Source organism: Actinia tenebrosa, unplaced genomic scaffold (assembly GCF_029948245.1).
Source record: "Actinia tenebrosa isolate PJP-AT-01 unplaced genomic scaffold, QUT_ActTen_1.0 PGA_scaffold14__42_contigs__length_11649687, whole genome shotgun sequence".
Classification (NCBI taxonomy): Eukaryota; Metazoa; Cnidaria; class Anthozoa; order Actiniaria; family Actiniidae; genus Actinia; species Actinia tenebrosa.
The window spans coordinates 4,129,469-4,153,924 of record NW_028292574.1 but is presented as its reverse complement, the minus strand read 5'-3'; the positions used below and the strand labels follow the sequence as shown (position 1 = coordinate 4,153,924).

At 36.4% G+C, this 24,456-nt stretch overlaps 4 protein-coding genes across 4 annotated transcripts in view; 2 read left to right on the top strand and 2 right to left on the bottom strand.

Moving 5' to 3' along the window:
- Positions 1-776: 776 nt before the first annotated feature.
- LOC116298055 (uncharacterized) lies at positions 777-8,972 on the top strand. The gene is given in 12 exon segments (XM_031706399.2): positions 777-894; positions 896-990; positions 2,063-2,150; positions 2,732-2,845; positions 2,993-3,076; positions 4,293-4,421; positions 4,933-5,028; positions 5,623-5,658; positions 5,866-5,984; positions 6,131-6,286; positions 6,657-6,783; positions 7,197-8,972. Coding segments are annotated over 12 exon segments (1,182 nt in total). The 5' UTR covers positions 777-873; the 3' UTR covers positions 7,314-8,972.
- Positions 8,973-10,541: 1,569 nt separating this feature from the next.
- LOC148911250 (peroxisomal membrane protein PEX14-like) lies at positions 10,542-17,080 on the bottom strand. The gene is made up of 11 exons (XM_089029575.1): positions 17,037-17,080; positions 16,870-16,929; positions 16,631-16,715; positions 16,348-16,406; positions 15,720-15,772; positions 15,222-15,330; positions 14,548-14,650; positions 14,099-14,133; positions 13,828-13,979; positions 13,119-13,330; positions 10,542-12,141 (listed from the first exon to the last, which is right to left on the bottom strand). The coding sequence occupies exons 1-11, from the start codon at positions 17,046-17,048 to the stop codon at positions 11,813-11,815; spliced, it is 1,209 nt and encodes a 402-aa protein (XP_088885701.1). The 5' UTR covers positions 17,049-17,080; the 3' UTR covers positions 10,542-11,812.
- A 204-nt stretch (positions 17,081-17,284) lies between these two features.
- The window catches only part of LOC148911249 (uncharacterized), a 13,915-nt gene continuing 6,743 nt past the window's right edge, over positions 17,285-24,456 (top strand). Inside the window, exons 1-5 of the mRNA XM_089029574.1 lie at positions 17,285-17,430; positions 18,613-19,238; positions 21,809-21,936; positions 22,708-22,794; positions 23,571-23,651. Of these exons, the coding sequence (XP_088885700.1) occupies positions 17,317-17,430; positions 18,613-19,238; positions 21,809-21,936; positions 22,708-22,794; positions 23,571-23,651 (1,036 nt within the window). The 5' untranslated portion in view covers positions 17,285-17,316. The remainder of the gene's footprint in view (positions 17,431-18,612; positions 19,239-21,808; positions 21,937-22,707; positions 22,795-23,570; positions 23,652-24,456) is intronic.
- LOC116290874 (uncharacterized) overlaps positions 21,742-24,456 on the bottom strand; it is a 41,783-nt gene continuing 39,068 nt past the window's right edge. The window contains exon 12 of the mRNA XM_089029572.1: positions 21,742-22,851. The gene's annotated coding sequence lies outside the window, so the exon portion shown is untranslated. The remainder of the gene's footprint in view (positions 22,852-24,456) is intronic.

Here is a 24,456-nt window from a genome sequence, read left to right as displayed (position 1 = left end):
CTACGCTGTTTTTTGACTAAGATTGATGAGTAAAGCTATCAATTACTTACGCTTTTTTTCTAAGAGCTCTTTACAAGAAGAGGAAGCAAGATGTTCTGGCGTCTTTCCCTCAACATTCTTTACTGAAATGTTAGCTCCACTGTCTAGAAGAACTTGAATTATCTTGGCATTGCCGTTAGCAGCAGCAATATGAAGAGCTGTGCTATTGTTAATGGTCTCTTGGAAGTTTAGGATTCGCTCCTCTGCGTAGTAAAGCTAAGGTTATAGAAGAGCTACCACTAGAAACAGCCTCATGTAAGGCTGTCCACCTGGTATTCCGGCTTCGTTCGGATCGCATCCTTCATTCAAAGCAGACCGAACCATAGATAGATCCCCCAAACGAATCCCAATTTGAAGTTGCGATTCTTCTTCATCCGTCTTGATCGTCATTTTGAATTCTTCCACTACTCGATCCTACAGCTAAACTAACTAAATGAACTTGAAAAACCTTACTTAGAGAATTTAATAAATAGAACTATTGTTCAAAAGAACTAGTGAAATATTAATTCACACAAAAATAGTGAAAACCCACGTGTTGTTTTGGTCGGCATAACAACAAGTAAATATTTACCTTTCTATTTTTCTATCCTAGGATTTTATTGGCTAATATTCGTTCTATGTTACTTTTAAGCCAATAGAAACGCTTGTATTATGGTTTTCCCTGAGATTGACGTCACGCATATGTAATTAGGTACATCAGGACGAGGTTGGGAATAAACTAACGTCTCCATAGCAACAAGGCAAAATGGCGGCCAGGATTTCATAGTTTGTGGATTTTTTCTTATTTTCTCTAGAATTTTTTCATGAAATAAAGGATTTTGGGAAAGATATACGATGGGAGATGCAAGCGCCACAAAAAGATGATTACCTTAAGGCCTGTGCAGACGTTCAAAAGGAACCAAATGCAGAATTATTGGCCATTTTCAACACTGCTATAGATGACAGTTTCACGTAAGTTTTGTAATTTTTCTTAAGTTATAAGAAAAATTATTCTTTGCAAAATGTTCTGAATTTGCAACCTTCATAAATTTAATTTTTGCCACATTTGGAATGCAAAGTTTTCAATTAATCTAGTTCGGATTTCTTTTTCAAAAGGCAGAGTAAGATTTGAGGCTTCAAGTTAGAAATTTCGAAAAATATTATAAGCCACAGTGAGAAAAAAATAGAGATAGCGAGAACAATAGTTACTGTGTTGTCAAAGAGATTCAGCTCCCTATTTTCAAATAAATAAAAACTTTGATCTCTAAGAGTAGAACACTTATATTCTAATTGTACCTTATGGCGTCATCAATTACAATATATGACGTTGGTTGCCTGGAGCTTTTAATGAACACATATGTTCAACCGTGTTTTTGTTTTATACACAATGGCATTGTGAAATAATGTTAATTTAAAATAAATTTAATATGGCCATTCTTTCATTTATACAATTTTTTTTGCTGGATTTAAACCATTGCATTAAACACAAAATGTGTCTGTCGTACTGTAGAAACATAGCTTGCTTTTCGGAAGCAAAATTTATCATGGGTAGCAATGATTCACACATTAAACTGGGAAAAATAATGAGGAAGAGTGCATATAGTAAACATGTTTCCTTGTTTAGCCAGCTGGGTTTAAGATTGAAATATAGAACACTCAAAAACAATGCAGTAGATGATTTTATACTGTATACTGATTTGTACCTAATGAATGAGGACTAATTGTTGGCATTAAAAAATGGTAGTTCTTCATTTGTTTATGTTCATTGTTTAGTTCCAAAAATTATCCCTACCCCCCTCACGGAGGAATTCTCTTAAGACACCCCCCTACCCCAAGAAATTGAAATTTCTTCCATACAAATTCTGTAATTTTTGTGCTTTCTCTGACCCCCCCACTCTTCGGAAATTCCAAATTTTCTTCCATACAAATTCTGTAATTTTTGTGCTTTCTCTAACCCCCCCTACTCTTCGGAAATTCCAAATTCCTCTGTGGGGTGGGTATGGATAATTTCTGGAACTACACATTATATAATTATACTTTGCAGGGAACCTTGTAATGAGTTCTATTTAAAACTCAATGGTAACAAACGAAATGAATGGAACGAGATGTATAGGAAACGATTAGTTGATGAGGTATGTTAATTTAAAGACATTGTGGTCATGAGTAGGCTTTGGTCTTTCATTTTTCAATATATGAAAACAGGTTCAATAAATACACCTACTTGCAAGAACGTTGTCATACGATATTAGAACATTAGGAATTTAGTGATGAGAAAGGAATACATTAGAAGACAAAAGAAAAAGTTCAGCTTCAGTGATCTTCTTTTGTTTTTTTAATATAATTCCTATCCCACTAAATCACTAATGCTCTATTTTCGTATGACAGTGTTCTTGCAAGTAGGTGTATTCATTTCCGGAATTCACTTCATTAGTGCCCACAGTGATGGCGCAATATGTTGAATTGATTGTGTTAGTTTATTTAAACAAACGCAATTTTACATTGCTGTAAACCATGAGTGGAGATCACCAGCATTCCAGAGGTTGCGTGATTGCATTAATGATAACTTCAACTGGAATAAGACTAACAAGTTGCAGTCAAATCTGAAAACTGAGATCATACGGTTTTCTTCAAGTTTGATAGTAAACAATAGATAAACTTACCTATCGCTTGGTACTAGCAGCTTATTTCTAGCACTTTGTTGTTCTTTCCAAAGGATGTGGATATCTTGTACAAGACACTGAAGCCAAACACATTTGTTGTCCTGTTAGACCTTGGATATAATAATATTGGAGATAAGGGAGCAATGATTTTGGATCAACTTTTACAGGTTTGCTATAAAAAATAACTATTTTAATCTTGAAACAGCTAATTATTATATTTATAGTGTCAACATCCACAAGATAAAACATATATTTCACCCAGGGTACATGTATGTTGCTTTAAAATGATTGTCGCTTTTTGTTTATGAACCAAGGAAACTCTAGTTCTACAAACCCTTGTTCTGAGTTATAACGACATTGGACCAGAAGGAGGAGAAGCTATCGCTAAGGGCCTGCAGGTGAGAGAACTAGTTGTAAATTGTATTATTCTCACAACTACGAATTGTCAGCAGAAGTGGATTCTGGGGTGGTTCCATGGCCTTGTGAGATCTTGTGAAGCAGATCATGTTCTTTATGCCCAGTATTATAAAAATGAAATATTGAAACCCACCTTGCAAAGCTAATCATGCCAGCTCTTTCTGTGTGGTGGCCATTTTGGAGCTCTCTTTTTAAAATCCTGGATCTGCTGCAGCATCTGCTTCCTGCTCATGCAACACACACACTCTCACAGTTGTGATCATAGGTTCAATCCTCAGACCCTCCAACACATGTCAGTAGAATGTGAATCGAAGTATTATGATCATCCGGGTGGATGTAGTCCTGCTGAGAAGGACTGTTTAATGTGATTGATGTTTTGACAACCTGAGCGGAAGTCATCTTCAGAGTCAAGTGAAGAATAAAGTCAGATTGGTCATATTTATACTACCACGATAACAATAGCCTAATTACCTGGATTAGTGTAATTGGTGGCATCGGTCTAATGCATGCGAGTCACTGTTTCAGTGTTGTGGGCAGTTTTCTCAGGACAGTACATCCACCCAGATGATCATAATACTTTGATTAACATTCATCCACCTGGGTTCAGACCATTTTATACAACACGCCAGTAGAATTGCTTGTCAATTCTTTCCTGTGTTAAGGGTTTGTGTCTGGTTTCCCTTCCTCCATGAAAATCAATTTCTAAATTCCAATTTGATCACGGAATGAGGGCCACAGGTTTGTCAGCCACTTGCAAAAATTTATAATTAGTGCTTATCCTTAATGGGGCACTTGGATGAAAATGGATAAAAATAATTGGAAATGACTTTCAACTTGTTTAAACGTATCTATATGGCCCCAATAGTATCCAAGCAACATATTTTCTTCACAGTAAAAAGTGTCGGATAGAAATTATCATTTTTATGCAGCATATAAATTGTGAGTAAATGACGTCATTTACTCATCAACCCTATTGTTCTTTTCTCTTTGAACCCAAAATTTCTCAGCTGCAAGTGGCTCCCAGGCGAAAATTTTCACTAATCTGGTTTACATAATCATAATTGAGTCAAATTATCCACAAATACTTCAATTATTCGCACCTTGAAAAAATGGGGTGTTTTCATCCAAGTGCCCCTTTAAACATTACAAAGATGATGATCACTAGTGCCATTTTTCAACTGCGTCTCTTGTCTTTAGGTTAATGAAACCTTACGAGAATTAAAGCTGAATGGCAACAAAATAGGTAACAAAGGTGGCATGGCTATAGCTGGTACATTACAAGTCAATACTGTACTAGAAGAACTGGATATTTCTGAGGTTGACTTGGTAAGTCTGCAGCACACACTTTGTATTAGTGCAAATGTAGGTATGGGAGAGCTACATTTGACCAGTCAATGTGACCAGTTGAGGATTGGCCTAAGCTCGATCGAGAGACATTTGTCTGGACAAGTGCCAATGTTAACTTGCCATTAAATATTTTGAGCCCTAACAGTTTAAAAAAATTTTACACGGCACATATTATGCAATGTTTTATGCATGCTTTTTCCTAAGGTATTAAAGCATTGATCTTAGAATGACCAGGATTTTTATGTGTAGTTCAAAAATTATCCATACCCCCCTCACAGAGGAATTTTTTTTAAGACACCACCCTACCCCCCGGAAATTCCAATTTTCTTCCATACGAACTCTGTAATTTTTGTTCTTTCTCTGACCCCCACACTCTTCGGAAATTCCAAATTCCTCTGTGTGGTGGGCATGGATGATTTCTGGAACTACGCAATAACTATTTCTAACTATAGGTAATTTTATAATAATATTATTATTTGATTTGTTATAGAAAACTGAAAGTGTCATTGCCATGGCAACTGTCCTTAACTACAACAACACCCTTAAAGTATTGGTTATGAACAGACCTTTGCTGTTTAGCCATCAGGTTAGCAAAGCAAGTCTATAATAGGACGTTTGCATGATGTCGTCATTTGACTACCACTACCAAGATGCTTTGCGAATTTTCTTTCTTATTTAAATTTGTATTCCCTCATGAGAATAGTAAGACAATTGGTGCTAATTAACTGAACAAAAGAAAGCGTGCAAGGGAGTCTGGTAGTAGAGGCCAATGACTCCATCGTGCAAACGTCCTATCGTTCTATTAACTATGGAGTTGGCTGTGATTTGTTACACATACTTACCCATGCAGTACTTAACAGGAGGTTAGCCCAGAGATTGTTTCAGGGTTTACTGCAGTTGTCGATATTCTGGGAACTCAGTAATCAAAAATGCACACAAAAATGCAAAAATGTTTGGTTTTTTTGCTGCTGTCCATAACAAATAACGAGTCGTATCCTTTATTTCTTGACTGGCGGCAGTAGAAATCCAATTTCACCACAGACCATTGAAATGTCTGACAGTTTGCAGAAAATCGAAAAAACAAGAGTAATAAAATTGAAGGTTGAATTAGACGACTTTATTATTTTTAAATATCCGATGATGTACAAGGTCATTGATTTTGTCTGTTGTGTTTTCAAAGGAAGAGACTACAGTCCACATAGCCAGAATGCTAAAGGTAGGAGATTTTACTTGACATTAAAAAAACCAATTCATTTGCTAGAAAAATATTGACCATGTTTTTGGCTGGAAAACACTTAATTTGTCCCAAACAAATGTGAAGGAAATGCTTGGCTGGAAAAACCTTTGACACCATAGAAATGACCTCGTTTTGGCAGGAAAAACTTTGAGTGCAGAGAACTGATTTGAGTACTTTTTTATCTAGGTCAACATAAGACTAAAGGAGATTCATCTGACACACTATGACATCAGAGATTTTGGTGCAGAAAGAATCAAAGAAAACCTCTATGAGAACCTGACGTTAACACACCTTAACCTGAGCAGGTACATGTACAGAAGGGTTATCATCCATCATACACAGTACATGATAGCTGTTATTACAGTTGCAGGGACCGCAGAGCTGGGCCTTTTTTTTTCACAAAAAACATTGACATAATTTTCTTATTGTTTTGTGTTGTGTAATATTATAGCAATAACATTACCCGTGATGGTGCTAAGCAACTGGCTATCTTATTAAAGAAGAACACTCCTCTAGAGGTACTAAACCTGGCCTATAACAGAATAGAAGATGATGGCGCTGTGGCAATAGCTGAAGCATTGGCTTCTTATAACACAAATCTAACTACGTAAGTAATGTATCTTAAATATCGTAGAAGTGCAGAGGTGCACTAGAGAAAATTATATCAATAAAGAAAGGAAAGCAGAGAGACTCTTTCAAAGATTCATAAATACAGAAATACTATTTCCTTATTTTTTGTGGTTTTCCTGTGGTATTGGTGCCTAGTAACGGTCACCTTTTTTACTAGTAAAAGTTTTCATCTGCTCCTGGAAAGATATTTATTAGGGATTATAATCTCTGTTGCCAATCAAAAGTTACAATAACTTTTGACACAGCAAATATCATGCTGTAACCTTCATTTCAGGCTTCCTCTAAGGACTAACATAGGATGCCTGCAATGCAAGCAACTGCAATAGAACATGATCTATTTCTTGTAGGCTAGTAGTATGCAGCAATAACATTGCCAGTCAAGGTCTATGTGCAATCGCCAAGGCTATGAAGCTGAACATTAGTTTGAGGGGTGTGTACATCTGGGGGAACAATCTGGAAGAACCAGCATGTAGGGTGAGAAAGATAACTACCATCTACCATTAAGGGAAAGTTGATTTTATATGCTGGGGGGAAGGGGGGATGAAGATTTCTCCTTACAAATCTCATATTGTTACACCCACTTCCTTTAGGACAAAACTTTTTGTCTAACCCCCTCCCCCAAAAAAACATTTTTAGAGCCCCCTTTACGTTCCCAAAACATTTTTGCTACCCTCCTCTCCCCCCCCCCCCCCCCCCACATATCTTCATCCCCCCCTCTGCATATTAAATTTACTTTCTCTAAAGGAGGTATTAGTTATTTAAAATATTTATTGAATATCTCTAAATTTGATATTTTTTCTTTGAATGGTTAATTCTTTGTTTATAAGTTCGATAATGAAATGGGAAAACATTATGCCCAAACATTATTTCTCTTTGTTTCATTGTAGGCTTTCCAAGATCTTATCAGTGGTTCAGTACCAAGGATGGAGCCAAATGAAACAGACGTTCAACCTTATGTTGTTGACGGCGTGGTTTACTTGTCCCATTTGAATAACCCTTACTAAGTAATGTATATATAGATGATACTTTAGCCACACCAAGCTACCTACATGTACATTATTGTAATAATAATATTATTATCAAGCAGTTATGAACTACCTAGCTAATAGAGTCAACTGTAATAAACAGATTTTCTTAAATCTTTGGACAATATCCCATTAGTTCAGCTGCAATGTCTACATCAGTATTCAAATCAAACAAAACATATTTTTCTATTTAGGAGAAAAGGTTGATAATAACTGAACCTTAGGGACTTTTGTTTGTTTGAACTCCATTGATTATTTTTTTGGCCGTTCTCAGTTCACTAGTTATCAATTTTTACTACTATAACTGTATTAATTATCCAAGACAATTCTCTATTGATTTATATCGTTAGTCAAAAGGAAATGCCTAGCATGGGACCTAGAGTCCCATTCACACTTCTCGCTTTGGGTAGCACGAAGATATAACTAGCTAAAAACTAGTGTGAGCTGCGTCGGTGTTTCTAATGAAACAGTAATGATGAAAAGGTAAATTGTACACCGTGAAAAGTCTGACATTTCGGACATTTCGGACGCTTGTCCTTCGTCGGAGTAAAAGAGTAGCATGTTGGTTTTGTAATTTTCCTTCCTGATTGATACCCAATAAAGTTGTAAAGTAGGTCAAGGTGGTAGATATTTAGAAATAACCCTACACTGTTTGACTATACATGAATACATTGTCTAGAGACTAGTCATAAAGTGAAGGGGGGAAGGGGAGGAGAGTTAAGGTCAGTTCTGGATGAAACAGATGAATGATATACAGAAAGCATTTTCTTACCCTTAGGATCTTTAAACTATTTGAAGATGAAACAGAGACAGTGCATATCCCTTGAATATGTACACGGTCATCATACTTAGTACTGCAATCATTATTTTCTGTCATTGACTGAATTGAGTGGACACATATTTGGGAATCCATTTTTTTCCTACCAATTCGCCTTCCTACTAGTGGAATACTCTGCGTTAGTAAAGAAAATTGTGTTAGTGGAGTGTAACCTGCATTTCAAGGAAAAAATTAATAATTTCAAATTGACTTCTCTTACCTTTGGATTCCATCTCCATGCTAGACTAAGTGTAAAAAAGTTTTAGTGAAAAGACCAGACAAAAATGTTGGATACTTCCTAATTTTCATTGTAAATTTATTTCATATCATTATACTTAGATGTACTCTTTGTACAATACATTGAGATTTGAATGTAAACATTTTCACGTCTAAACTATAAACAGTAACATCTAATAATACCATGATGTTGTAATGATTATATTACTTATTAATGAGATTATTATTTTTAGTTAATTTACAATATTAATGTTATGACAATGGCATGACAACGTTTGAAAGCATGACCACATTCAATGTAAATGTAAGCTTTATTTAACCAGGGCAGCCCATTCAGCTATGAGGCTGGTATCCAGAGGGGCCCTGCTTAAAATACAACAAACATAATGTATTTGCATACTTCTTTGAATTGTCTTTTTGCTGCCAAATGAGCTTTACAAACTTTGTTTGTTAAAACCAGCCAGCTTAACCTAAAAAAAACATATGCATGATAGTACGAGTATGCAAATACATAACATGTGGTCCTCGTTTTGCACATCGTGCTGTAATTGGATGTGAATAAATTGTTTGTTGGTTTGTATTAAGTTGAGTTTAATCTAGTTGTGCAATAAGGATGAATTACAGTCTGCTGTGATTGCATTTTGAAACCCAATTCAATGAAAATGTGCTGCAATTTACATGTCAACTATGCCCACTAGAAGATTCATCATCCTCATCATTATCATGACCATCATCATCATCATTGCTCTTCACACCAGAAGGCATATAAGGCTGCACAAGGCTGCTTCAATGGGATCTTCACTTTATCATATTGGGGCAGTTTGTGTGTGTTTATGACCCATACAGACCAAGGGTGGATCCAGGGTAGTTTACGTGATTTCCGTAAACTACTCAATTTTTTTCAAAGCTACACATTTCTTTCTAAATAATGACAAAATATGTGTATTACATTATTCTAGCAACTACTAGAAACGACTCACTTGGTTGTTTTTCAGTTAATTAATTAAAGAAAAGTCAAACAAAAATGAGTAATCTCGTCATTTCTGCCGATTTCTTACCGATTCCCGCAAAAAGTTTCGGGTTTCGGATATCTCCGTCGGTACGCATCGGAATGCTATCGGAAAACGATCGGAAAACAGCCTTTGTCAAATAGAACCTCAGGGAGTGAGCGTGCGTAGTTGTAGAGCTAGGCCGGTGTGATAATCGTAAACTACTCAAAGACTTCTCTGATTGGCTGGAAACACATTGATTGTTTTGGAAACCACTCAAACCCTTTTCTGATTGGCTATCTACTTTGCAAACTACCTCATAAACTACCAGCAAAACTATAAAAAGCTAGGCCTACCCCCGTTGGGTCTCTTTCGTTCTTATGATTAGAGTCATAGACTTGCTGTAGTTTGAACGAAGGATTTTGAAGTAAAGAATATTCTACAATGCGTGGCGACCCGATTTGCAGGAGGGAGGACTGTTCTCCTTTCGACATTGGCTTGTACTTTAAAAGAAATTGGCTCTTCATCACCACAAGATAAGCTGGGGTTCATTGAGAATGTGTGGAAACCAGGTGAGATTTTTGATTTCCCAGTGTCAATAGAAAATAGAAAGCCTCGTAAGTTTGTCTTTGAATGGCTTAGAAGATATCCCTGGCTTGCATACTCTAAATATCTCGATGGAGCATTTTGTTTTCCGTGTGTTTTGTTTGGAGTAGAATCTGGTAGAAATGCTCATAAATTAGACAAGTTGTTGAAGTCACCACTCACATGTTGGACTTCAGCGGCTTCGAGACTTACAAAACACGCCAGCGGTAAATGTGAGATGCACAATTTTGCTGTAATTGCCATGGATAACTTTTTGAAAACAATGAGGCAGCAAGCGGTCCCAGTAGATCAGCAGTTGAATAATATTATTCAACAGCAAATCGATAGAAATAGGACGGTCCTTAAGTCTTTGTTTGAAACGATAATTTTCTGTGGGCGAAACAACATAGCTCTCCGGGGTCAACGCGATGATGACCCAACAAATGCTAGTCTATCAGGAAATTTTCAGGTCCATTTCAACCCTCCGTAATCTTAAGAACTACTTAAGAAATACTATGGCCCAAGACAGAATGAATGAACTGGCACTGATGCATTCCCACAGAGACATGGACTTAGATCTTGAGGAAATAATAGATTTATTTGCTACTTTAAATCCTAGACGAATGAGAATGGAGAATATCTTACAGTAATATTTTATATAATATTTTTTTGACCACCAGTGCTCTTAGAGTACTTGTGAGTTATGTTCCATCTGGATTAATAATTATCTGATTTTTAATCCTTAAACTGATGGGGAACAGTACAGGAACAAGGTGGAATTTTTAAAAACTTATTCTTTTCTGAAATCTATAATATTATTCACTGGGTTTTAATTAAGCTTGAATGGTCTTTACATATTCTCAACTGAACTCAGCAATGAACTCATCTAGTGGAACACCTCAATCTAAATAAGGTAATGTATTCATTTTGTATAATTTGCTAGTACATGTATGATATTGTGACTGTATGTTCTCTATTTTTCATAAAGTATTCAATTTGCTGCCATGCCACTTTTCCTTTAATAGCATATATTTTGCATTGTACTTTTACATACTAATACTTTTGATGTCATTTTTTCACATGATGTCCTTTGATGTGCTAGATTCTTCAACTGAGATAAATCTGTACAAGGATCTTGACTGCAGACAGCATGGTATGCTAGATGTATCCTTTTAGGTAGTTTATAACTATTAGGGGTATGGTGGGTTGGGTATAAATTGATTGGTCTGTCAGAGTAAACTACTCATGTCCAAACCCTGGATCCACCCCTGCAGACATGGCTTAAAAGTCTTGTATCTTCTGTCAGAGCTTCTCATGCCGAAGTGCTTGAAGGGCTGAACACTCCAATAGTAATTCAAGAATAAATTTGAAATGCAAGAGCAACACAAGCAAACACAACTACAAGCACAATTTCTTTGCATTATGCTTGTCACTAGTAAAACCCAACACTACAATGAAGACTGTGTGAGCTCTCTTATTTCTCTATTATTCCTGACAAACTAGCGCAATAAAAATATACTATCTTAACTTGGGCTTGGGCAGCATTCTTCCCATTTCGGACTACATGCCATTCTCCTGACAAAAAGATTATTTGCTTAAGTTGTATTCAATTCAATACATGTGTCTTAATTCTCATGTGCAACCGTTACGCAAAGAAATGATACTCTAGAGAATGACATGTGGTCTGAAAAGGGGAAACATTACATCCAAGCTAGGAGGATTTATAGATTTACAATCGACCATCAATGTTGCTGGAGTTATGCTTTTTCCCCCATTCATATCAAATATATTGGATACAAATCCTGATATTTTTGACAAAGTAATTCATCCTGGTATGCCATTTCAAGTTTTCAATCGACTTCTTGGTTATCCTGATCAGTAGCTTCAGGCAATTCCTCAACAGACGTAGCATCTGATGCTACTTTAATACAGGTTGATGAAAACGCTATTGAAGCTTCATTAAAAGATGCATTAACTGACATGTCGGACAATGACGACACACTTGTGTCATTACTAATGTCGGCCTCTTCAAGTAGTACTGCATTGTTCATATCTTTTTCACTAATGTTTGATTTCACAGTGTTTGGTGTGCCGGAACAAGTCTCACTTCCACTGCTAAAGCTATGTGGACTTGGGGTACTATCTTCCTCCCTGCTTTTATCCAAATCACTTGAATGACCTGAGATGATCAATAGACCATTTTCGAATTAGTTAAATACAGCTGTCTTCCTTGATCAGAAACTCATACTTACAGGGTTAGCCTCATTTCAGTGTCCAAATATTCACAAATACCAACAGTAAAGTAAAGAATGCACAACTTCAACAAAACAAACACTTTGAAATTCCATGGAACTGCACTGGAACACATGAATATTCAAAATAATTCAATACAAAATTGAGGCTAACCCTGCAGAACAGAAAATTTGAAACTGGATTATTACAAGAGATATCTCACTGAAATTCTCATACTCATTAATAATTCATGAGTAAACCAGCCAATCAATGGGCTATTTTTGGGTCACATGATGTTACTTGAAACCTGGTAAAGTACTGTGAAAGGACTGAATTCAGTCTGTAGTAACTGGAACAAAATTAATTCAGTCCTAGGACGGAATTATTGTGTTCCAGTTACTCCAAGTCGAATAATAATGAGCATGAGAAGTTATTTCAAAGCCTCTAATATCGGACTGGACAGGACAGTTCCAATTAGGAACTAATTGCTTGGACTTAAAAACCCATCCAGTCCTCATTGTCGGCTTTGAAATATTACATGAAAGTCTGTAAATCGGATACAAAATCATCCTCATTTGTATGCATTTTGATATGGTTATCAGTCAAACTCACTCCAATCTCAAAAAAGGTAAAAGGTAAAGCTATTTTGTTTGGTTCTAAAACACTATAGTGGTTGCTCATTTCTCCCGAGCCAGGTCTACTCATATAAGAAGCGCTAAAAGGTGCCAACTTTACCACCTCAGACCATCAGGTGCTTCTTATTATGGTTATTTAAAGCTAAAGCAACACAGAACAGAGAGTAGTTGAAATGAACGTGGAGATCCTGAGGATTGAACCGTGGACTCTCTAGCTCTGAAGGCCATGCACTAATATACCAACTGAGCTATGCCTACTCCTTAAAATAATAAGTGTTCTATCGCTTACCATTCATCAAGGAGTGGTCCTCTACCGCAATGCTCTCTTCTTTAGCTTCATTAGGATGTTCAACCTGTGATGATGTTCCAGTAGCACCATCATCAATCTTTTTGTCTTTAGCAAATGATCCTGATGCAGATTGCAACGTAGCTCTCTGCCATGCAGGAATACCTAAACCTTGTGCTGGAGTTGAACCTATTACTGGAGATGGAAACTGCTTTCTGGAACCATAAAATACTTTATGTTTATTTAAATAGAGAAAAAGGTTTAGCCCTGAAACAACCTCTGGGCTGATCTAAGTCAGGGCATGGCTAACTCACAGATCCAACCCTGAAACGACTTCTGGCCTGATCTAAGTCAGGGCAGCGGCTAACTCACAGATTAAACCCTGAAACAACCTCTAGGCTGATCTAAGTTAGTGTATGGCTAACTCACAGATCCAACCCTGAAACAACCTCTGGGCTGATCTAAGTCAGGGCATGGCTAACTCACAGATCCAACCCTGAATCAACTTCTTGGCTAATCTAAGTCAGGGCACAGCTAACTCACAGATTAAACCCTGAAACAACCTCTAGGCTGATCTAAGTCAGGGCATGGCTAATTCACAGATCGAACCCTGAATCAACTTCTTGGCTAATCTAAGTCAGGTAATGACTAAGAACATAAATAAAAACCTTAAATAAAGAACTAACATTAACAAATTAAAAATATCAAGTACCTGTTGAGTAAAAGACCTTTTAAGGAGACAATTTCTGCTTTGAGATCCCCTACTGAGTAACTGTCTGTCGGAAGGCCTGCAAGTTTATCTTGCGTTGCCGTCAGGTCAGAGGAGAGTCTTAGAATTTTCTTTTGTTGCTCAACCAGTAATTTCTGGAAAGTGTTTAAAAAAATTAGGGAAGAATATCATTAGAATATCCATTCATTCCATTCCCATTTCATCATTTTTCATCTTTTCCCATTCCCATTTTAGAGCTGTAGTTCTGTTTTACCTGCACAGAGTCAAGGGTTGTCTGTACTGAACCAACTGTGAAAAAATGAACATAAATAAGACTATTTGTCAGATACACCAGGGGTGGTTCAAATGTGCGAACCTCCCCCCCCTCCCCCCACCCACCCTCTCTCCTCTCTCTCTCCCTATTTTCTGAATATCAATAATGATCTAAGGGACCAATCCTTTTATAGCTGGGAGGGGGTGCTGGTGGAATTGAGGGGGTCCATTGGAAAAGTTTAGACTCCAAAGGGGAGGCCAGGCAAAACAAGGCCTCGTAGTTGGAAAGGGGGGCATAACAACACTGGTTGATACGAGAGGGGGGAAAAGGGGGGGCTGCCAGGAAAAATTGGGGATGTAGGGGTGAGCCATCAAAAAGTCAAAAAGAGTTTTTTGAATGATGATTCGTCATCCAAAAAACAATGATTTTAGGCTCCATGTGTTATCTACCTGTTCCTGTGACATTGGCACTGAGCTCAGCCACGGATGATTCTAACTTGTCTAGTTTTTCATCCTTTTCCTTTAGGTCAAAGATCAATGGGAGGATATATTTCTGAAAGGAATATGTTATGGGTAAGTTAGTTGGCTATATATGTGAAACGACATGGATTATTGGGAGATAGTAATGATGGTGATGATGATGGTGATGATGACAATGATGACGATGACATTGACAAAATTGATGGCAATGAATGATGATCATGGTGATGATGATGGTGATTATGATGTCAATGGTGATGATGTCAATGATGATGATGGTGATACATTGATGACAATGATGGTGATAATGGCGATGATGAATAACGATGACAATGAAGATATTGATGATAGTGATAATGATGTCAATGATAATGATGACAACTACAACATTGATACGATTAATGGTAATGTAGTGATGATGATGATGAATGATGATAATGATGTTAATAAAGAATGATGATGATGATAATGGCTGTAATGTTGATGACAATGACGAGGAATCATTATGGTGAGGAATAATGATGATACATGATGATGGTGATACATGATGACAGAGATGAGTTTCCCCTGTTGTCTCTCAACGTCAACTTTACCCTTTTCCTCATTTATAAATAATTTAAGGATATTACTGATTATATCTGTACCTTGATTAAATTAACCAACAAGTATCCCAGTCCTCCTCCAATAACTGCAGCCCCAAAATATCCTTTCCAGGGTACAGGGGGTGGGGGAGGTGATTGTACCACATGATGACTGAAAGTAAATGAAATATGTAAAAATCAACTTCTGAATTCAAATTGAAATATATTGTACTACATATCAATAGTCCCTTTCACAGTTTCCTGCGCCATCTTGAAAGGTAGCCGTGCCTTTGCATCTAAGTGAGACGAACAGTGAGCTTGTAATAATAGAGACTTTTTTTAACACTTTGGACAATAATATTATTCACACGTCTCTATCATTGCAAGCTCATCGTTCATCTCGCTTCGATGCAAAGGCATGGCTACCTTTCAAGATAGCGCAGGGAACTGTGAAAGGGACTATTGGCTAAACATGTATGTGATCATTTTGATATCTACTAGATTCAATAAATAATGTTCTTGACGTTTAGGATTGCAAAAGGTGTACAACTAATCACTCACTTTAAATTATGTCCATCACCTATTGGTGATACAGCAGTCGATGGTGGGTTATGCTGAGAAACGAATTATAACACATTTAATAAATAGTGAGCCAAAAAAATCAATCCCTCCAATAAAACATTCCATTCCACTCTTATCCTCCTCCCCCACCAAACCCCCCCCCCCCCACCCTCTTCCATCGTCAACCTTTCCCACCCTTCTTCCCCCCCCCCCCCCTCCTCCCCACCAACTCCCCCACCAACCTCCCCCACCCCCTGGTTAGGGATGTCTATTTCCATTCCATTCCATTTTATCATTATTATTTTTTCCCTTTTCTTTTTCTCTTATACTTTGTCTTAGCCTTTTTTTTTGTACTTGTCTATCTTAAAAATGTAACATAAAAATGTCAATAAAATACAAAAAAAATGTCCATTTTCTGCTTTTCCCCCTGGATTTCTATTTATCCTTCACCCTCTTTGAATTCCTTTTGGAGCTCTAGAGCTCCAGACAACTGGGAGGATGGGTGGGGGTGGGGGTGGGGGTTGGGGGGGGGGGGGGAAGGAGGGGGTTCAAACCTTAAATTCCAAGCTGCAATTTGGTTATAAGAATGAATTTTTATTCTTTTAATAACTTATTATTTATTATTTACTTCATCTGCAGCTGTGCCAGATTGGAGAATAGCTTGCTCTATTTCTTCTTTTGTTAATCCTACAGTACATCAGAATAAAATAACAATCAGAAGCAAGCATATCTCAAGCACATCATCTCTCTCACTGGCTCCCTTCATGCCACTCGCCAACTGCACTGGGCAACTGTGCTGATAATGCCCCACCTCTCACTGCTGCAGTTTTGGGTTTGATCCCTAGACATGTCATCACATGCGAGTAGAGTTGCTTTTTCTACAGGTTCTCTCTCTCTCTTCTAAAGTATACCTTTCTTTTCCAAGAATGATCTTCTTTGGGCCATAGGAGTCTGTCGTACACGGGGATTCTGAAGGAATTTCACTGCTGTTTCAATCTGCCAGAAAAAACAAAGAAGCCAAATATCATTGAGAATGATCTGATGCAAGATAAAAACCATAATTGCAACTATTAATAGAAAAATAAAAAAATGAGTCAATGCGGTAAATTAACGAAATTACTCTGCAGAAAACAGAAGTAGTTTCACTAACCTTTTTTTGTCTTAATTCTTTTTCTTTATCCATTGTAACTCTGGAAATTCCGGGATTATCCTTTTAACATGATAAAAGTTAACAAAACCAAGCATTAAGTGTCAAATTCTATGGTTTAATCACTGCAAAGAAGATTAAAAACTGCGCTTCAACGACAAACAACTCACTTTGTCCTCCATGTTGCTTAATCAGACCACAGGCAGCCCAAACCTCATATTGTGTACCACAGGAATACCAACTAAATAAGACCTCAAACCCTTACATTAATCTATAAATCTCTTTTTAATAAATTCTATAGCCCAGTAAAACAGTTAATGTTGTCTTTCCAAGCTTAAAAGGAAAATGAGACTCTTTCCAAAATGATTTTGTGAGAAGTTGGATCCAAAATACGTCACAACCACAGGCAACCCAGATATTTATTTGAAATCTTACGTGGCGACTTTACAAATGGCGGATGACAAAACTTTGTCTGTTGAGATAAGAAAACTTCGCAAAAAACTACGCCAGATTGAGCATTTGGATCAACTAGATCGTGAATTAACGGACGAAGAATACTTGAAGGTTGGTATTCCTTGGGATATGATCATGAAAGTGTGTTTTTAGGGGGGGAGGGGTGATTAACAAGGGTTTAAGTAAAGTCCATCTCAAATCTCATTTCAAGTAATTTTTTTGGATGAATTTTTGATGGGATTTTTGCGGAATTTGGTTTTGATTTTGAGTTTGTGTTTTAATGGCTAGTTTAATAAACAGAGTTTTAATTCTTAGCTTCCTCATCATCATCATCATATTACCTTTTTTGTTATTATCAAGCTTATGATTATTCATTAAGACTTATGTTTAGTCATTAAGTATTATTATTATTATTATTATTATTATTATCATGATAACATGCATGATTGTACATCATTTTACTTCACACTAATTTTTTAAAGTGCCTATCACCCTTCTGACAATATTCACAGTATTGATTCTACATGGGGTAAGATGTGGAAAAGCCCAAAAAAATTACATAGTTTGAGTGCGGCTTCTTGAAGTTATAAAGGTTTTTCCATGCCATATGCTAATTCTGTGACGTATGAGGAGTAATCATTTAATATACAAAACCTTACTGGCACAGATAAATTAAATTTGAAATACGTCATTGTTTTGCCCATTGCTCTTATAGAAATTATTGCAAGCTATTTTTCACATAGAAGCCGGTGTTTAGAATTACAAGGAACAACAAATAACCATAAATGCCTCCTCATACGTCACCGCATTAGCATATTGCATGGAAAAACCTTCATAACTTCAAGAAGCTGCACTCAAACTATGAATTTTTTTCAGGTTATATTACATCTTACCCCATGTAGAATCAATACTGTAAATATTGTCAGAAGGGTGATAGGCACTTTAATGAGATCACACGTCACAGAGAGAATTTTTGACTTATCACGCATCACACATAACATGGTAATATGTGAGATCATCTTATGCAAATCACACAGTTAATTTGGATGCTATCATGCAACACGCCTTTGCCACTCTGATTGTAAAATGGGTTTCATACAAGCTGTAACTTTGAAATGGCTTCACATTTTCTTTGAGTAAATCATCCAATTACAACTCATAGCTAATAGTTACACATGCAGTAAAATATAGTAGGGGTACAAACATGACTATGAATTTGCTGTCAATAATTATTCCCCATTTCTTTGAAAACTGCTCTAAGATTAAATAATTCCCCAAAATGTCATTGTATAGGTTAAGAAGAAGGACCAAGTTCGTAAAGAACTTCAAAAACTTGTTGCACAACGGGAAAAAATTCTCAAAGATGTGAGAAAGATGGAGTTGGCAGCTCAGATTTCTCTTACCAAAAGTGAACAAAATCCAACAGCTGGGAATGATGAAGAAGAAGGAGAAGAGGATGACAGGATAGAGGAGGAAAGACAACTTATTGATTCAAGGTTACAGCATGAGAGCGCTGCAGAGGGGGGTAGTGATGATAACTATAGTGAAGAGATAGCACCAAGGAAAAGTGATGTCAATGCAGATAACTTTGTTGCTCAGACTGCTGTAACTGTTCCATCATCATCATCAACAACACCAGCATCAACATCAGCAGCAGCATCATCATCTTCAGCATCATCACTATCAACAGCAGCAGCAGCTTCATCAGTGTCACAATCATCTACCAAAACATCATCATCAAAATCATCTTTTACATCACTACCATCATCATCAACAACCAAAAGCAGCAAAAAACCAACAGCTCTGTCCAAAGTACAGCAAGAATGGAAGAATGCTTCATTTAATGTTCAAGTACTCGAAGGTCATAATGATAACATCACTGATGTTGACTGTGGAGAGACGGTTATCATCTCTGGAAGGTAGGAGGGGATTAGACTTTAAATATAAACTGCTGCTTAATGCCATCTTGCAGGGCTAAAATAACTGCCACTCAATGTGACCAGTCCATGTAACCAATTAATGGGACGCAGTCAATGGGACTCAGTCAATAGGATCAGCATAAGAGGCATTTGGCCAGACATTGTCTGTTTATGTAAGGCATTATTTTAAGCCCTGGTCGTGCTAGTACCAGATGACATGGTGCAAAAATGTAATGTGGTTTGTCAAACGATTGCACCATAGTTGCCCACCATATTTGACCACCAATTGCAATGCAACCATTTCTAGATTTACCAGAGCTCCCATTGATAGCAGAGCTTTTTATTAGTTCTGAAGGGACTACCCTGGCCTTATTTATTTTTAAATAAAGGTTTTGTTCATACTTCAGTTCAATAATGTCTATAACAAGTTTAATTCTGAAAAAAAAAAAACAAAAAAAACACAAACATATTTCTGCAGTATTGTTTGCACATGCAATTATTGCATTATATTCTCAGTCGATCAAATTTGACATTTTGCAATATACCACTCTCCAGAATTCATGGTTCTAACTCAGACAATATCAAAAAACAATCGTTATCACAGACGTTTTCCCAGTAGAATTAAAATCTTGTCCTACAAACAACTAGTAAAAATATCAGTTTTGTCAGTTGCATTTAGTGCCATTCTTTCTTAATTCATTAACTTACTGCAAGCAACAAAATAGACCATTTCACAGATCCCGCGGCTCAGCCTCAGCCTTGTCAGCGTGTAATATATTCTTTAGAAATTGCCTACAACCTGTGAAATTTTTAAGTGTTTCAATTGTTCATTGATGTGTAAATTCCTTTCATTACTGCGGACTGTAGTCAAATTCTAAAGAATAATTGCGCGCTGACGAGGCTGAGGTTGAGTAACGGGATCCGTAAAATGGCCTATTGTCTTTAACTTGTATTTAAATGTTTCATTTACTGGATAAACTTTTTATCCTTGGATATTTTACATACACTTTGTATATAAATAACATCTATGGCTTTGTTAAGGCAACAATTTAAAATACATCTTAATTTGCATTAGCCAATCATAAGGCCTTCAAATATCATCCCATATTCCCACTAAACCAGTTTTATACTTGTGGTAAAAACATATTAACCATAACTCCAACCACTTATAATACATCAAAAATGAAACAGCTTCAAAACCTTTGATTTAAGTTACCATATCTAGTTTATTCTCTTTTCTCGAACTAAAATATTTTACAGAAAAAAAATATGCTTTTGAAGTATTTTATGGAATTTTAGATTCAGTGTTGATTAAAGAAAATCTGATTAATAATTCAATAACAGAACAAGTACTTCAGCTATGGCTACTAAATATTAATGAACTTTACCATAGAGACTTTATAACACAAGCATAATTCAAGAGCTCTTATCGATTCTTGCAGTTGTTCAGAGCTGCAAGCGAGTCAGATTTTACTGATATATGGCTGTTTTATATCTTGTAATTTACTTTGGTTAACATACACTTCTAAAGACCTATAAATGGAAACTCCAGCAACTAAAAGTAAGAGAAATGTAACTTAAATTTTACTTTGCATAACAGATACAAAATGTTTATCTATTTTTTTAACAATTATCAAACTAATATCTTATATCCATTGTTGCTGCAAAATGCATTGAAATTATTTTTCTTTTGAAGAAATTTTTTTCATAATTTCAAATTTAGTTTTTTTGGCAGATCTTTTAACGGGATTTTTTTTGGAAAACTTAAAAGAAGTCTGAGCTTTATGCAAATGTCTATGACGTTTCCAATATATTATTTTCAATTTTTCTAATATATTTTTGTATTTACCAGATAATTTAAATACTTATTATACGTGCAGCTGTAGGAATTAACATTCGATAAATTTATTTATCTACAGGGGATTACTATTATATTAATTAACCAATTTTGAGCTAAACATTTCAAGTGTTATATATAATTTCGATAACTGATCTTTATCTTTTAACAATGTAGCTTACAGGTTGAAATTGGATATACTAGATTCCATAGGCTTACAGATGTTCTGCGCCGTGATGTGACCATGTTGTAGTGTCCTCATTTTGGTTAAAATAGCTTTAATATTGCGCGCATTGTCTACTTCAACGGGGCCATTAATCCTACGCCGTGCCGTGCAATGCATCTTCAAACTCGTTCAAAATTTCCTCACTTTTGAATTCAATATTATTGGTACCATGACAATAAAAAAACTTGGTTTAAACTTGTTTAACCTCGTCGTATCATTGTTTAACAAAGAGCCAAAAATATGCCAACGTTATGACCTGCGCTTTCGTTTCGAGAATACACTCCACGCATGGTACACGCAAAACCACTCTTACACGCGCGGACTCGTCGTCTTGACGAAGTATGATTGGCAGGCGCCATTACCAAGTGTTCACGTTCGCATATCATTGCGTACATTGATTCCTCTTGTTAAACGTTTGTAGTAACATTTGTCGCAACGTAAGCGTTTGTTTCAGTTTTATTGGAAGGTTTCTCGTTTATTCTAACATTTATCTTTATTACCTTATAGTCGCGATACTATGCTAAAAGTATGGGATGCTGATACAGGTCATGAACTACGTAGTATGGGAGGACATACTGGTACTGTGACAGCAGTGAAGCTGGTACCAAACTTGGCGATCAACCTCAGCGAAGACGGTGTGTTTATGACGTCATACGTATGTGTTGTGTAGCATATGACGTTATGTTGATGCTGGGATCTTTATGAATAAGGTTAAAAAGATTGTCATCTAACGGGACCCGACTTTGAAAACTTTGAGAACTTTCAAAACATCACGAGTATCTATAAATTCCGAATTGCACGAGACGATTTTTTGTTTATAATACACTCTGAGTAAAATTTGGGATTTAATTGTACTCCTCTTGTCCAATGAGAATCGAGTAATTTTGTTGAGTGTATTGTAATTGCATAGAGCGTTTTCACTCACGTGACAAGGCAGCCATATTGGTGTACCAAACAATTTAAACGTTCTGCACAGTTTTTGCATAAAAATAGAGTTCAATTCCCCGAGGATAGAAAATGTATTTTGTTTTGGTACACCAACATGGCCGCTGTGACGTCACCCCAAAACGCTCTATAAAAATAGTCAATAGAGAGTTTTAGATTGACTTTTTTTTCTCCCCGCAAACGGCAAACGTGACCACGTTTTCATAGTTTTCCTGTATTTTACTTTACCTTTTACAAACCTTCTCACCAAGCGCAAATACTCTTTTGTTTTTCTACTACTTGGACTTTTTTGCGATTCTTTTTCAGTAATTTAAAAGAATTTTTTACTGGTGAACTGACGTTTCACGTTTGCCGTGAACGTAAATCTAAAACTCTCTATTATATAGACACCCAGTATCGAGCATTTCAACAGGTCTCTGGCTGGGGTATTGACTCGTACCTTTCTTATTAATTTTCTATAGCAGTCACATCTCGTTCTAACGCTTTACAACACATGGCTATCACCGGATCTAAAGATTGTTCCATTCGACTCTGGTCGCTAGGAGACGGTAAGTCCGCGCCGTTTTTTTTTTTTTTCTGTGGGTCCTCTCTGGCCATTGAATGATCTAATAGAAGAAAGTAGTTGGAAAATAAGGCCTCCATTCTACCATGGACACTTTATTTTATAGTATAGTAGAAACTAGGGATAAAAGGAGAGGGAAAGGAAAGGAAAGGAAAGGAAAGGAAAGCTACAGATGACTAAGAATATTTCATTTTTCAATTTCCTTTGTTTTCTTTCTTCCTTTCTTATTTCATTCATTCATTCTTATCACGCATTCATTTGATCGTCACGTGTACCTTGTGATCACCAAGCATGTGACTCACCTCACATGATGTCACGCTAAGCTCCTTCGCATTGTTTACAAACAAACCGAGTTGGTCACGTTACTACGTTCATTCATTAGTAAACTACGTTCATTGTCAGTGATCTACAGTATCTTACATAAGAACTGTACTTTCTATTGCAACTTTTGTCTTAAAATATCATCTGAAAATTTGAAAATCCAGTGGAAATTTAGATAGATTTTAGAAAAAATTGAGATCAAAGAGTTAACTAATTCTGGATGTTCAATCAGAGAAATATACCGATGTAATGAGGCAAAACAAGCTAAAACTGTTCATTAGTTGTTCGTAGTTAAAATGATAATGAGGATACGAATAGGCAAGTATAAATCAAATGTATTTTACTATGACTTGTATTAAGGCTGGGATATATCTAAGGTTTAACGTTATTTCAAGTAATGTTTATGTCATTGACTTCGGGATTGCTATGTCGTTCTTGTAGGTCAAATGCGAAGATCTATTTATACATACTCATCAGTCGAGTGCTTGGATTATAACAAGGAAAATATCGCCTCTGGCTCAGGTTAGTCGTTCTTTTCTGGTTATCTTTCTGGCCGTTAAAATATTTAACATTTAAAACATCGTACGCTTGAGAAACGTGATTCAGAGATATCACTGCTCGGTCATACACTGTTTCAATTTTATACCATCGTTATAATATATTTTACTTCTGAATAACTCTCAAAAAATATCGTGTTTATTCGTTTTCGGTCTTATGTATTTCGGATATATTCTTTGTATTATTAATTTAGATTTTCAATTCAATCCTTTTCGTAGAAAAGAGCTTAAAACTTGTGTGACGTAGTCAAAATATCCGAAGTATCGGACGACACTTCTTGACAAAATTTTAACCGTTTCTCTTTAAGAATTTTTTGGGGGGTTTCTGCGCAGAAAGTTAGGACGTCTTAAGTTTATTTTGTACGAATAATTTTGGAAGAAATCGAGTTTTTTAAAGATATTTTGTGTTGTGAAGTGAGAGGCAAGGTGGAGGCGTGGCTAGGGTTGAAGTCGGGGGGAGGGGAGGGGATTTATTGTCTTGAATAAGTCTTGCATAATGCTAATCAGAGCTGACGTATTCAAATGCTTTTTGTCACAATCAAATATTTTCCAAGAATATGGAGTGAAATTTGAAAACTTTATGTTGATTTTGTCACTGATATTGTTGTTATTGATGCTGTTGCTCATGCTGTTGTTGTTGTTGCTGTTGCTGCTGTTGTTGTTGCTGTTGTTGTTGTTGCTGCTGCTGTTGTTGCTGTTGTTGTTGCTGTTGTTGTTGCTGCTGTTGTTGCTGTTGTTGTTGTTGCTGTTGCTGCTGTTGTTGTTGCTGT